The sequence below is a fragment of the Pelophylax lessonae genome (genome assembly GCF_965119305.1).
Source record: "Pelophylax lessonae genome assembly, chromosome: 3".
NCBI classification, from domain to species: Eukaryota; Metazoa; Chordata; class Amphibia; order Anura; family Ranidae; genus Pelophylax; species Pelophylax lessonae.
Window position 1 is genome coordinate 202235396 of NC_138770.1, and position 15689 is coordinate 202251084.

Consider the following 15689-nt stretch of genomic DNA (forward strand, 5'->3'; position numbering starts at 1 on the left):
CAGGTTGGCTCAACAGGGCTCGCGCTCGCGATCCTCTAGTGGACGCAGCAGACGCGCTGAGCGCCCCGTAGGGGCAGTATCAGCTACTGTATGTCTTCCCCCCTCTCAAGTTACTGCTGAGATTTCTCCGCAGGATAGAGGTGGAGGGAACTCCAGTTATCCTGGTAATTCCGGGCTGGCCTCGTCAAGCCGGGTACGCCGACTTGGGCAGGCTAGTCGCAGACGCTCCTTGGAGACTTCTTCTCAGGGAGGATCTGCGGTCTCAAGGACCGATCTTCCATCGTGCTTTACAGTCGCTGGTTTTAACGGCCTGGCCATTGAGACCCAGGTACTGAAGGACAGGGGATTGTCAGCTTCAGATATTCCTACTCTAATTAAAGCAAGGAAAGCGACTTCTAGCAAAGTCTATTATCGCACATGGAAGACTTATATTGCATGGTGTGAATCGTTGGGATTTCCCCCACGTACCTATTTGGTGACCCGAATTTTGGCTTTTCTGCAAAAGGGGGTTGAGCAGAAACTATCCTTGAGCACTATCAAGGGTCAGGTTTTCAGCGTTAGCAATCTTCTTTCAGAAGCCGCTGGCTACTCATTCCTTGGTGCGGAATTTCATCCAGGGGGTGCGGCACTTGGCTCCGCCAGTGCACGCGCCTTTACCGCCCTGGGATCTTAATTTGGTTTTGTTGGTTCTGCAGAAACCTCCCTTTTAAAATATCAGGGAGATTCCCTTGCTTACATTATCCCAGAAGGTGGCCTTCTTGGTGGCTATCACTTCTGCACGCAGGGTGTCAGAACTGGCTGCATTATCATGCCATTCCCCATATCTTGTGGTTCATAGGGATAAGGTAGTTCTTCATCCGAAGCCATCCTTTCTTCCTAAGGTGGTTTCAGACTTTCATCTGAATGAAGATATTGTGCTACCTTCCTTGTGTCCTCAGCCCAATCATCCTTGGGAATATGCGTTGCATTCCTTGGATGTGGTTCGGGCAATCAGGGTATACCTGAAGGCTACGGAATCGTTCCGTGAGACGGATTCACTTTTTGTGATCACGGATGGCCCCAAAAAGGGGTTGCCTGCATCTGCCGCGACTATCTCCAAATGGATCAGACAGACGGTGGTACAGGCTTATTCGATTAGGGGTCGGAATCCTCCGTTCCCTGTTAAGGCGCACTCCACTCGAGCGCTCAGTACTTCCTGGGCCTACCGCCATCAGGCATCAGTGGTCCAGGTGTGCAAGGCGGCTACCTGGTCGTCGGTTCATACCTTTACAAAATTTTATAAAGTTGATGTGATGGCATCGGCGGATGCCTCATTTGGCCGCAAGGTTTTGCAGGCCGCAATTTGAGGAGACCGGTGGTCTACTTCGAGGGTTTTTTTCCGTTGGAATTTCAGTTGAGTCTCATCGTGTGATTGATGAGCCTTTAAAACTTCTAGTTGGCACCGGTTGGGCCTTCTAGATTGGATTTTGATTTCCATTATCCCACCCCTCATTTGTGGCACTGCTTTGGGACGTCCCGAGTTGATATGAATCAAGGAGGACTACGTCTGTCAATGAGCGACAGAGAAAAATGGATTTTTGTAAAATCTTACCGTAAAATCCTTTTCTCTTAAGCTCATTGACAGACGTAGTACCCGCCCCTCTGTTTTTGAGTTGGGTTGGGTTAAATTCTCTACTTTCTCTGCTTTGTGACATAACTGATTTGCTGTAGCAGGAAGTGAGAGGATATACCCTCTGGGACTGCCCCTAGGGTGTGGCCAGAACGTTTTCTTTCCTGTCTAGTCCTACTCCTGTAGAGGGCAGTATAACCCGAGTTGATATGAATCAAGGAGGACTACGTCTGTCAATGAGCTTAAGAGAAAAGGATTTTAAGGTAAGATTTTACAAAAATCCATTTTTTTCTCCCACTCTACAAGACTCTGATCCGGCCACATCTGGAGTATGCTGTCCAGTTCTGGGCACCGGTCCTCAGGAAGGATGTGCTGGAACTGGGGAGAGTCCAGAGAAGAGCAACAAAAATAATTAGGGGAATGGAGGACATCAGCTATGAGGAAAGACTACAAGCACTGAACTTATTCTCTCTGGAGAAGAGACGATTGAGGGGGGATATGATATCAATGTACAAATACTGTACTGGTGATGACCCTAGCATAAGGAACAAACTTTTTAGGCAAAGGGAATATAATAAGACACGTGGCCACTCACTAAAATGAGAGAAAAAACGGTTTAACCTTAAAATACATGAGGGGTTCTTCATGGTCAGAGCAGTAAGGATGTGGAATTCTCTTCTACAAGCAGTGGTATCAGCAGGGAGCATCGATAGTTTCAAAAAACTATTAGATGGGCACCTTAAAGACCACAACATACAGGGGTATTCAATGTACGGTTAACAGCAAACACACACATCATAGGTTGAACTGGATGGACTGATGTCTTTTTTCAACCTCACAAACTATGTAACTATGTAATATTGGGCGTTTGCTATAGGCCCCCCAAACCAGAGGGAGGAGGGGGAAGCAGACCTCCTATCACAGCTTGGAATGGCAGCAAGGATGGGAAATGTCATTATAATGGGGGACTTTAATTATCCAAATATAGACTGGGCAGAAGGAACCGTGCATTCATCCAAGGCTCGGTAGTTCCTAAATGTTTTGCAGGACAATTTCATGGGTCAGATGGTGAACGCACCGACAAGAAACAATGCGGTACTAGACTCACTGATTACCAACAATAGTGACCTGATCACGGATATAGAAATACGGGGCAACTTAGGAAACAGTGACCATAGGTCAATTAGTTTCAGTATAAATCATATAAAAAGGAAACACCAGTGTAATATAAGGACGTTGAATTTCAAAAGAGCTAACTTCCCTAAACTGCGCTCTTTGCTAGACAATATAAAATAGGATAGAACCCTGGGAACAAAGAACACAGAGGAAAAATGGGAGTGCTTCAAGAACATACTAAATAAAGGGACTGGCTAGTGCATTCCAAAGGGAAATAAGTTTAAAAGAGTAAAAATAAACCCTGGGTGGCTAAACTCCAACATAAAAAAGGAAATTAAAACTAAAGAAAAGGCCTTCAAAAAATACAAGGCTGAGGGGTCACTGGCAGCATTCCAACATTACAAAGAGTGTAATAAGGAATGTAAAGGCGAAATCAAGGTGGCTAAAATAGAACACGAAAGACACATAGCGGAGGAGAGTAAAATAAAACCCCATGAAATTCTTTAAGTATATAAATAGTAAGAAAGTGAGACCAGAGGAAATCTGGCTACAGAGGACAGAGAGAAGGCGAAAGTGCTAAATAAATTCTCTACAGTCTTCACAAAAGAATTGGGGGGCTACACTAACCCAGCTTGTAATGTTAAAATAAATAATACACCTCAGGAAGCACCCTCATGGTTAACAGAAGACAGACTTAGAACTAAACTTGAGAAACTTAACATAAATAAATCACCAGGTCCGGATGGCTTGCACCCGAAGGTTCTTTAAGAATTCAGCCAGGTGATAGCCAAACCGTTATTCTTGATCTTTATGAATAGTCTACAGATGGGTATGGAGCTAGCTGATTGGAAAAAAAGCCAATGTGGTATGAATATTTAAAAAAGGGCAAAGATGTATCCCGGGTAACTATAGTCTGTAAGATTTTGGAGGGGATGTTAAGGGACTATATACAAGACTATAATAATGAAAAGTGTATTATTAGTAGTAATCAGCATGGATTCATGAAAAATTGTTCTTGCCAGACCAATCTATTAACCTTCTAAGATGAAGTGAGTTGTCATCTAGGTAAAGGAAGGCCTGTGGATGTTGTGTATCTGGACTATGCAAAGGCATTTGACACAGTTCCCCACAAACATTTACTGTACAAACTAAGGTACAGAGGTATGGACCCTAGGGTGAGTACCTGGATAGAGAACTGGCTCCAGGGGCGAGTCCAAAGGGTGGTGATAAATGAGGAGTACTCGGATTGGGAGGAAGTGGAAAGTGGGGTTCCCCAAGGATCTGTCCTGGGACCAATCCTGTTTAATTTATTCATAAACGACCTAGAGGATGGGATAAACAGCACAATCTTAGTATTTGCGGATGATGCTAAGCTAAGCAGGCCAATATCTTAAATGCAGAATGTGGAAACCTTACAAGCAGACCTGAACAAAATAATGGGGTGGGCAACTACATGGCAGATGAGGTTTAATGTTGAAAAATGTAAGGTAATGCACTTGGCTGTCAGAAACATGAACGCAAGTTACTTGCTAGGGGGGGGACCTCTGGGTGAATCTAAGAGGAAAAGGACCTGGGGGTCCTAGTCGACAACAAACTTGGCAGTGGCATGCAATGCCAAGCCGCTGCAAGCAAAGCCAACAGAATACTGGCATGTATAAAAAAAAGGGATTCACTTCAGAAATAAAGAGATTATTCTCCCACTTTACAAGACTCTGGTCTGGCCACATCTTGAATATGCCGTCCAGTTCTGGGCACCGGTCCTCAGAAGGGATGTGCTGGAACTGGAGAGAGTCCAGAGAAGGGCAACAAAAATAATTAAGGGAATGGAGGACATCAGCTATGAGGAAAAACTGCAAGCATTGAACTTATTCTCTCTAGAGAAAAGACACTTGAGAGGGGATTAGATATCAATGTACAAATACTGTACTGGTGACCATAGCAAAAAGAAACAAACTTTTCAGAGTAAGGGAATACAATAAGCACGTGGCCACGCACTAAAACTAGAAGAAAAGCGGTTGAACCTTAAACTACGTAAGGGGTTCTTTACTGTCGGAGCAGTAAGGATGTGGAATTCTCTTCCACAAGCAGTGGCATCAGCAGGGAGCATCGACGGTTAACAGCAAACCCACACACACACGCACACATCATAGGTTGACCTTGATGGACTGATGTATTTTTTCAACCTCGCTAACTATGTAACTAAGAGATGAAAGCACAATCAAATTATTTACCTTGTTAATTAGCTCTTACTGAAGACGTATTTTTTAGTTTTTAGATCCTTTCCCTTAGTTCAAGCCTTCTATGAGAAACCACAGAAACTGTACTATTGTGCTGTCAGCATGATGATTATATCCATAAAACTAGAGATCGTTGTTCTAAGTAATGTGTGATATATCAGTGGGGAAATAACATTTGTAGTAAAGGTTTCTTAATTATATCATATTCTTCTGTCTTGTAGCAATGCTCCGACCCATCATATCCTGACATAGTGCTCATTGCGATAAACAGGCTTGGAGTATCACTTTATCACCCAAAGACAAAGGTAAAATAATTAAAGATCTAATATACAGAGGCTTCTAATCTAAGGTAATGCAGCAGGAGCCCCATGCCTCGATTTAATTATGACTGCAAAGCAAATGCATTCCTGCACTGGGAATGTGTACAAACTTAAGCCTAGTACACACTGCTTGTTTTTTTTGGTTCAACACAATGGGCTACATGAAAAAAAAAACGTTGGTCGGATCCGCTGTACTAACATTCCAATGTTAGTACAGCGATCTCCCCTGCTGTTTGTTGTGTTCTGGCAGGGGGGGTGGCCCCCCCCCTGCCAAAACGCTCTGGTTAGCCAATGGCTGAGAGAGCTGATTGGGAGCCAGTCAGCAGACCTTTTTCAGTCATGCCCCTTCGACAGAAGCTGGCCTGGCTGCAGTACACATAGGCCGAATGTCGGCTGTTTTCTATTGAACCTGCTGATGCTGCCTAACATTCTGCCCTTGCGTACGGGGCTTAATGCTGGCCATACATTAATACATTTTTTTTACTTCAACCAAAAAACTGATCCAATTCCCACATCCATACATTTGAGGTGGATGGGGGAAACCCTAATAATCCAGCACGTTGTACAAAATGGCTGAATTCCTGGAGTTCAGCTTTAAATAGCTAATAAAGTATAACACTTGAATTCCAAACTTTCTAAAATAATTTGGAGATAAATATCAAATATTAACATTTCATTAACTACTAACTTTTAGCATTAATTGAAGACTGGTACAAGACTCCATTATTTTATTAATAATTTTAAATTTATAAATGTGCTTATATATTCATCTAATAAAACAAATGTATTTAAAACATGTTCTAAACCCTATTATTTTAGGATATTTAAACCCTACAACACTTTTATATTAGGTAAAAGATAGTCATGTGATAAGAAATTTACTGATTTTATTTATAATGTGATACATTTCTTTCCTTGAATATTAAATTAAAACATTATTTTTAAAAAAGCCCTATTCATTTTCATTATGTTGCAATCTGCCCACATGCATATGCAGTTATAGATGCCATCAGCTAGGGTGATCATTTTCTATGTCCAACATTACAGTCAAGGCACTTGCATGCATTTAGCTTTGCCATGTAATATGCACTCATGGCAGCCATTCTTTGATAAATTAAATAAAAGGAAAAAATATTCTCTTGCACACTTTAAAAATCTTTGTTAGCTAAAAACAACAGAACTAAAATGTAAAACAATAAATTTATCCTAAAAGATTGTTTGAATGTAAGAAGTAACATACTCTAATAATATCCAATCACTTTACTGACAATAGTGAGTTAGGTTTTTGTCGACAACAATTACTAAAGTCAAGGCTAGGTTTATTGAAATAAACCAATGTACAGACAAGGAGCTCCTGTTGCAGCCACCTGGGACATTCCAATAAGGTTGTCTGCACATCCACTGGTCAATACTTATAAGAATAAACAGTTAGTTAACTGTAATACAGGATATTTGGTGTATGTTATTACCAGTGAAGAATGTAACAACATATACCACATATATTTTATTACATTCACCGTGTTATTAGCTTTGAAAGGGATGTTTCCCATTATTATGGCTAGGTGAAAAATAATTTTGTTTTCCTCATCTAATTGATCTATATATATATATATATATATAGCCTTGTAAATTGAGCAATATGTATCAAAGAGAATGTCTCATTTCATCTTAGTGTTAAATAGATTTATATTAGTGCTATATCTATAATGTGTTTTGATAAATTTTTCTGATGATTTTATTTATTTTCTAATAAACGATTTTGTTGGTATAAGGTTCTATGATCTAATAGGCTGGAACTCTAAATGAAATTGGGTCAATTGTTAAGCTTAGAATTTTGATAATTGTGAATATACTGAAATGTAGATATAATGGAAAATTTACTATCAAAAACTTACTGTAATTTTCCTTTCCTCATGGACCGCATAGCAGCATATGTTTGAGTAGCCCCGCCTTCACTCCTATCCCATAGGACCTCACTCCCATACATTTTCAGGCTGATCCAGAGGCCACTTTTCGTTACTAGCCTACTCATGATTCTGGAAGGGAACTCCTGATGCCATGGAGTCCATCAGGAAAAGAAAATTACAGTAAGTATTTAATAATACATTTTCCATTTTCCTGACAGGCTCCATGGCAGCATACGTTTGGGAACTAACTGTCCAAAAAACAAGGGTGGGATGTCCGAAAAGCAGGTTTTCAATCATAACCAACAAAAAACCCTATAGATACGTAGATATTAACAGCATAAGAAAGTTAGCTACACCCCACAATGAGCCAGAACAGCCTTAATGGAAGACATGTCATCCTCCTACAACTAATCCTGTCACCCTTCCACAGGGAGCCCACAAAGCCTACACACTCCTGAATGAGTGTGTGGTGACTGCTTCCCTAGGAACCAAGCCCTAAGCTTTATAAGCCCAATGGCTGGCTGGAATGACCCATCCAGTGAAAATTCTAGATGACATCTCTATCCCTATCTATGTCCTAAAACTTTGAGCAAATCTGTAGCTTGAGAGCATGCTTGAAGTATCCCAATATCCATGGCATGGAACCAGTTATCCTTGGTGGTCCTGCATATGGGAGGAACAAATCTTTTGTTCTCATAGAATGCAGAAGCCACCTCAGATTGCCACCCAGTATGATCCCTCTCAGCACAAGGCCCAAACCTCCTGACTGAGGAAAAAGAACCCAAAGAAAGGCTGCTTTCATGACTGAGACTTTACCCAAAACTGGACTAAAAGAGATTCCATCTAGAGCAGCAAGCTGTCAAGGGACCTTAAAGGCCCTGATTCTGGCCAAGCTTCCTGCTGAGGATGTAACCCTAGAGAGATTGACATCGTGGCTCAATCCATACTCCAGCTGGACTGGAGGTGATCCCACCTGGAGCTGTAAGTCACCAAAGGAGCCTTTCTAGCCTAAAGCTTTGATCTTGGCAACTTCCTGGCTGAAGAGATAGCAACTTCCTGGCCTTAGAGTGCATGTCTTCATAGCTCAGTCTTCTCCCAAGCTGGACTGAAAAGAGAACTCATCTGGAGCTGGCAAGGAAGTACAGAGCAAGTAGTAAACCCCATCTTAAGAGTCTTGGCTCTCCACCTGAAATTTCAGGTGGAGAGCTCAAGAGATTGCTGGAGGGGTTGTCAGGCGATTGGGACAATATCCCATATATGGTGGGAGTGTCCGAAAATTAAAAAATTTTGGAAAGAAGTCTTATCCCTGGTAAACAAAATCACAAATATACATTTCTCTATCGCTCATTGACAGACGTAGTCCTCGGTGATACAGCACCTTCGGGTTATGTTGCCTCCACAGGAGTAGGACTAGACAGGAAATAAAATGCTCTGGCCACACCCTAGGGGCAGTCCCAGAGGGTATATCCTCTCTCTCTCTGCCTCAGCAAATCAGTTTTTTTCTGTCTAGTCAGGAGTAAGGACCTAGATACCTTGCTGGGATCTTCGGTCCTGGCAGGATTTTTTTCTTAGAAAATAATTTTTTAAGACAGCTTTTTTTCTCCAGTGTTCCTGTGAGATCTTCAAGCAAGAAAGCTGAACTGGGCGACGGGCTGGATGTTGAGATCCAGTGGTCACCGCAGTTCAGCCTACGAGCGCGTGCAGGCCCTAGCTCCGCGCTGGGTCGGCCGCGACATAGTCCCACTGGACGGGGACTGACCCTGCGAGTTAAACGTCTCGCTGAAACGCCAAAGACCATGAGTCACGGCGCCCGTATTGGTCGACAGCCCTCCCACCCCGGTGGAGAGGGGTACTGTCAGGAGTTGGCGCCCGCCTGGTTCCGGTATGGTGAGTAGTATGTTCCCCCTTTCCCCCTGACGGGTCTTGTGGTGAACGCGGGCCCCTCTCTGTAATGGTAAGGATGGGTTCCCCTCTATCCTATAACATGTCACAGATCCCCCTAATTGAGTGTGATTTTTGTGTACAAGAAGCCAGGAGGCTTGGTTTGGGAGCTGACAATCTAATTGTAAAGATGTGTAAATGATTGTAGTCAGTGGCAGTACTAGAACTTTACTGTGATAGTATAAGGTATCCTACCTGTCAGTAGCCACAGGGCGATGTCTATACATGTATACTGCATTCCAGATCATTCCTCCAGCTAAGCAGCGGACCGCATACGGCCCGCTAGGGTCCGGTACCTCCGACCACGCTGACCACCATGAGGGTGAAGGGTTGTGAGGCCGAGATCCTTCTGCAGACATGCCGCTATTCTGTGCAGGCCGCCGCCATTGTCTGGTAGATCGCACGAGGCCGCCATTTTGGTGTAGCCTCGTGTCTCCAGCATGGGGGCGGCCATGTTTAAGGTGACTCAAACACCTCATGGAGCCAGGGGGAGGAGCCGGCAGGCGTGTTAAGGGGCGGAGCCGCCTCTTTTACCCAGGAAATAGGGCCAAAGACTTCCTGTCTGTAACAAGACAAGCACTGAGCAAGCTGATGAAAACTTCTGTGCATCAGGGATGAGCCTTGGGGTCTGTCTCTCTCTCTGTGGGGTCCAAAAAGGCAGGTAACACTGAGGGGCGCTGTTGCGACTGGGGGACACAAAAAAAAAAAAAAAAAAAAAAGTTTTTTTTTTTTTACTTTGTCATTTTTTGTCGCTGGCAAGTGTCTTGTATAATCATTGACCCTGCCGCATAGGTATCCCCACCTGATCCCCTCAAGGTGGCCGCAGGACCCTCCAGTACCCCACTTGTTTTTAATGCATTATCGGCAATTTTGGAGTCTTTGGTATCCCGGGTGGAGGTGGCCTGTCAGGGACAGGGGTCAAGTAGCGACCCCCGCCTACCCCTATTGTTTATCAGATACTTCAGATACGGATTCGGAACTGGTCAATGCAGTTGCAGGTCCCTCTTAGGGGGCTGTTGTCTCAGGTAATATCTCCTCAGCAGTGAGGAGCACGTTTCTGCCATAGCACAAGAGTGGTGGATGCACTAGTTGTGTCCGTCCGGGAAACCTTTAGTCTTGAGGTTACACCGGCAGAGGTAGCTGAGACTGAGATTCCTTTTTGGTACTTGTTAGCCTACCAAAAGGGCGAAGGATTTTCCTTTACCCAAATGGGGTCGTTTTGAAACGAACCCCTGTTATTTCCAAACGCATGGCTAGGTGCTATCCGTTTGAGGAATTCCTCTTTATAGGATAGACGGTACCACCTGCTGTCTTGCCACAGACTGTTAGGATAAAAAGACCTCGTAACTAACAAGGACCTTCCTTTTCTGCTCATATAGAGTTGTTCGTTCCGCGAGGGCGGGCGATAAGGCGAAACCCTCCAAAGCCCCTTTAGAGGGGTTTCAAAGGGCGCTGGTCGGGTAAACAAAGAGTCCGGCTCAGCCAAGCCTGAAGAATATAGCCTGATGCGCCCCTACCCATCTCTGGGGTGGGGGGGGGGATGTCTTCACCGGTTTCTGGAGGACACAGGATCGAGTTTCGATCACTTCCACCGGTGCGATACTGCCCTTCTAACATTGAAGGGTTTCAGGGGTTCTATTCGAACCTATTCACAATGCCCAGGAAAGAGGGCAAGGTGCGTCCAAATCTGGACTTGGGAAGAAATAGAGTCCATCCGTACAGTGGTGGCCTCCCTGCATAAAAGAGATTTCCTGGCGTCCATTGACATATAGGATGCCTATCTTTATATCCCCATCATCGCAGGACATCAGCGTTTTTTCGCTTTCCCAAAGATCATCCCTGGTTCCCACCAGGAGACTGAACTATCTGGACCTAAGGTTGGATACATCCTGGGCAAGAGAGTTTCTCCTTGCTGGGAAACTCCAGAAGGTTCAGTCAACGATTCGGATGTTGCTGTCCGTCAATTGGCTGGGACTGATGGTGGCCTTCTTAGAGGCAGTACCGTATACCCAGTCTCATACCCGAATTCTCCTGAAGGAGATTCTTTTTTAATGGAATCAGAATTCCGATTCCCTGGACAATCGGATCCGGTTGAGCGAGCGGACCAGGAAGTCTCCGATGCTCAACCAGGGTAAGTCATTTCTTCCGATAGTATCCAGATTACCAATAAGGGTATCGGAATTGAGAGCGATCAGATTTTGTCTGATTTACTGGATCGAGCAGCTCTAGAGCAGCCCGATTCGGATCCAATCGCATATGGCCTCTTCATCCAGAGGTTTTTTCCCTAGCTGTCCCTTCATTGGGACATCCCGGATGTGGATCTGTTGGCACCTTGGCCTAACAGGAAGGTGCGGAGGTTTGTAGCTCGCGCCACGATCCTCTAGCGGACGCAGCAGAAACGCTGATCGCCCCGTGGAGGCAGTATCAGCTACGGCATGCCTTCCATCCTCTCAAGTTGCTGCGGGAACTTCTTCGCAGGATAGAGGTGGAGGGAATTCCAGTTATTCTGGAAATTCTGGATTGACCTCGTCAAGCCTGGTACGCCGACTTGGCGAGGCTAGTCGCGGACGCTCCTTGGAGACTTCCTCTCAGGGAGGATTTGCGGTCTCAGGGACCGATCTTCCATCTTGCTTTACAGTCGCTGGCTTAATGGCCTGGCCATTGAGACCCAGGTACTGAAGGACAAGGGAGTGTCAGCTTCAGTTATTCCTACCTCCAGTTAAAGCAAGGAAAGCGACTTCCAGCACATGGAAGTCTTATATTGCATGGTGTGAATCTATTGGATTTTCCCCACATACCTATTCGGTGACCCGAATTTTGGTCTGTCTGCAACAAGGGGTTGAGCAGAAACTATCCTTGAGCACGATCAAGGGTCAGGTTTTTGGCGTTAGCAATCTTCTTTCAAGAAACCTTTGGCTAATCATTCCTTGGTGCGGAATTTCATCCAGGGGGTGCGACATCTGGCTCCGCCAGTGCGCGCACCCTTACCGCCTGGTATCTTAATTTAGTGTGGTCGGTTCTTCAGAAACTTCTCTTTGAAGATATTAGGGAGATTCCCTTGCTTACATTCCCAGAAGGTGGCCTTCTTGGTGGCCATTACTTCTCTACGCAGGGTGTCAGAACTGGCCGCATTATCCTGTCGTTCCCCAGATCTGGTGGTTCATAGGGATAAGATGGTTCTTCTTCCGAATCCATCCTTCCTTCCTAAAGTGGTTTTCGTAAGACGGACTCACTTTTTGTGATCACGGATAGCCCTTGAAGGGGGTTGCCTGTGTCTGCCGCGACCATATCTACATGGATCAGTCAGACGGCGGTACAGGCTTATTCTATTAAGGGTCGGAATCCTCCGTTCCCTGTTAGGGCGCACTTCACTCAAGCGCTCAGTACTTCCTGGGCCTTTCGCCATCAAGCGTCAGTGGTCCAGGTATGTAAAACGGCCACCTGGTCGTCGGTACATACCTTTACAAAATTTTATAAAAATTGATGTGATGGCATCGGCGGATGCCTCATTTGGCCGCAAGGTTTTGCAGGCCGCAATTTGAGGAGACCGGTGGTCTACCTCGAGGGTTTTTTTCTGTTTGAAAATTTTTTTGTTGAGTCTCATCATTAAGGATGAGCATTGTAAACTTCTAGTTGGCACCGGTTGGGCCTTCTAGATTTGGATTTGATTTCCATTTTCCCACCCCTCATTTGTGATACTGCTCTGGGACTTCCCGAAGGTGCTGTATCACCGAGGACTACGTCTGTCAATGAGCGATAGAGAAAAATGGATTTTTGTAAAATCTTACCGTAAAATCCTTTTCTCTTAGCTCATTGACAGACGTAGTACCCGCCCCTCTGTTTTTTTGAGTTGGGTTGGGTTAAATTCTCTAAAGACTGCTTTTATGACATAACTGATTTGCTGAGGCAGAGAGAGAGAGGATATACCCTCTGGGACTGCCCCTAGGGTGTGGCCAGAGCATTTTATTTCCTGTCTAGTCCTACTCCTGTGGAGGCAACATAACTCGAAGGTGCTGTATCACCGAGGACTACGTCTGTCAATGAGCTAAGAGAAAAGGATTTTACGGTAAGATTTTACAAAAATCCATTTATTCCTGAAGATCCTTGGAGATGCCTATTTCATGGAACACAAATGTCAGTTAAACAATATAAGAAAACACTACTTCCCCACCTACTATACTCAGCTAAAAGTTTAATTCCCTTGAAATGGCAAAAAGAAGATCCCCCATCAAGTAAAGAATGGTTGATTAAGGTGGAGATCTTTAAAAACTCAGAGGAATACAAAGAGATAATAGGAGAAGGATTGATAGAAGGGGTAAGGGTAGGGGAGGCAGAGGGGAGGGATGAGGGTTAAAAGGCTTAAAGGGTAATATGTCAATTATATTGTAAAGATATGCTCTCCAGTGATTGGAGTGTTGTAATGTTTTTTTTTTTTACCTGAAAAAATTTAATAAAGAAATATAATAAAAAAAAAAAAAAAAAAAAAAAGAGTCTTGGCTCTCCTTCGAGTCTCAGAAGCAATCCCCCATTAAAGTATTGGACGAGTAAGAGATAGTCTACTTATGAGACATTGAATATGACAGGGACTGCAGAGATCTGCCCTCTAAGAGAGCTTCAGGATCAGTTGAAGTCTGGAATGCACCTGACCCGAGGACTGAAGCAAAGAAAACAAAGCAGTTTAAACTGAACAAGCTCTATTCAAATCCTTTTGTATGGTTTCAAGATATTAGCTTAGAGAAACTACAGCCAAGGCTGATCAATCTCTTCCTGCCAGGATGAAAAACTGGAAGAGATGAACAAGGGTGGAATATTGCTCTCTAAAACAGGAGATCTCATCCGAGAGAAAGGACTTCAATACAATAACCTGTTATCAAAAACCGGAACCAAGGCCTATTTGGCCAATAGGGAATTACTGCAAAAATTGCCACAGTCTTTAGCAACTGACCCCCCCAAAAAAAACTCTATGTGAATCAAACTGGAAAGTATATGGCTTGTGAGATCTTTCATGATCTGACACAGCATCCGCACCCATGGCCTGGCCCAGGCCCCTAGGGAAAAGCTTTCCAGCTTGTAACAATAAGGAGATGCTACCAGATGTACTGTAACTCTGAAATCTTTTCCAGAGATAAAATCCACTTGGAGGAACCTGGATGTAGGAACCACTTATTGCCCATTTGGGCCACAGAATATGGATTCTTCCCAGAAATTTCTATGTAGACCCAAAAGAGATGATAAAGAAGATTCTACTCCACCCAGATCACAGTCATCTCTACCTCTTCTCAGTGGACTGACCCTGCAGGTCCTGACCCCCCCCCCCCCTGATGTAGGACACCACTGTGATGTTGTTCAGCCTCACTGGAGACTAGAAAGCCTGCTATCTGGTGACAAAGGGTGAAGGGAGCATAAGAAAGATGGCCAGAAAACCAGAATGTTCAAAATAACTTCCCAACCAGGGAGTTCTACTGGCAAAATAACTTCCCGACAGGGGCATTCCACTGACAATAACCCAGCAGCACAGAAGATTACTCTGTCAGCAACCAAGGCTTCATTTGCCTGTTGGCGAGACATGAATTGCTAGGTGCATGATCAACATTGGAGAAAAAAATCCTTTCAGGACAGAAGGCCATTTCTATTGAGCACACCTCAATATAAGGATGGGAGAGACCATAGTCCTGATCATCAGATATTGAGATGCTGATAGGTGAAGAGAGAAAAGCCAGGATTACCCATCATCCTATCACCAGTATGCTCTAGTGGCAAAAACTACAGTAGCTCACAAAAGTGGGTACACCCCTCACATCTTTGTAAATATTTTAATATATCTTTTCATGTGACAACACTGAAGAAATTACACTTTGCTACAATGTAAATTGAGCGTACAGCTTTTATAACAGTGTAAATTTGCTGTCCCCTCAAAATAACTCAACACACAGCCATTAATGTCTTAACCGCTGGCAAAAAAAGTGAGTACGCCCCTAAGTGAAAAAGTCCAAATTGGGCCTAAAGTGTCAATATTTTGTCTGGCCACCGTTATTTTCCAGCACTGCCCTAACCCTCTTGGGCATGGAGTTCACCAGAGCTTCTCAGGTTGCCACTGGAGTCCTGTTCCACACCTCCATGACGACATCACAGAGCTGGTGGATGCTAGGGACCTTACGCTCTTCCACCTTCCGTTTGAGGATGCTCCACAGATGCTCAATAGGGTTTAGGACGGGAGACATGCTTGGCCAGTCCATCACCTTTACCCTCATCTTCTTTAGCAAGGCAGTGGTCATCTTGGAGGTGTGTTTGGGGTCGTTATGTTGGAATATTGCCCTGCGGCCCAGTCTCTCTAAAGAGAGGGGATAGTGCTCTGCTTCAGTATGTCACAGTACAGTGCATTCATGGATCCCTCAATGAACTGTAGCTCCCCAGTAATGTCAGCATTAATGCAGCCCCAGACCATGACACTCCCACCACCATGCTTGACTGTAGGCAAGACACAATTGTCTTTGTACTCCTCACCTGATTGCCACCACACACACTTGACACCATCTGAACCAAATAAGTTTATCTTGGT

The 15689-nt window shown here is 44.3% G+C and overlaps 1 protein-coding gene across 1 annotated transcript in view; it reads left to right on the forward strand.

The window, feature by feature from the left end:
• The window catches only part of MYO7B (myosin VIIB), a 545169-nt gene that overhangs the window by 481801 nt on the left and 47679 nt on the right, over positions 1-15689 (forward strand). Inside the window, exon 46 of the mRNA XM_082249873.1 lies at positions 5184-5267. Within this exon, the coding sequence (XP_082105999.1) occupies positions 5184-5267 (84 nt within the window). The remainder of the gene's footprint in view (positions 1-5183; positions 5268-15689) is intronic.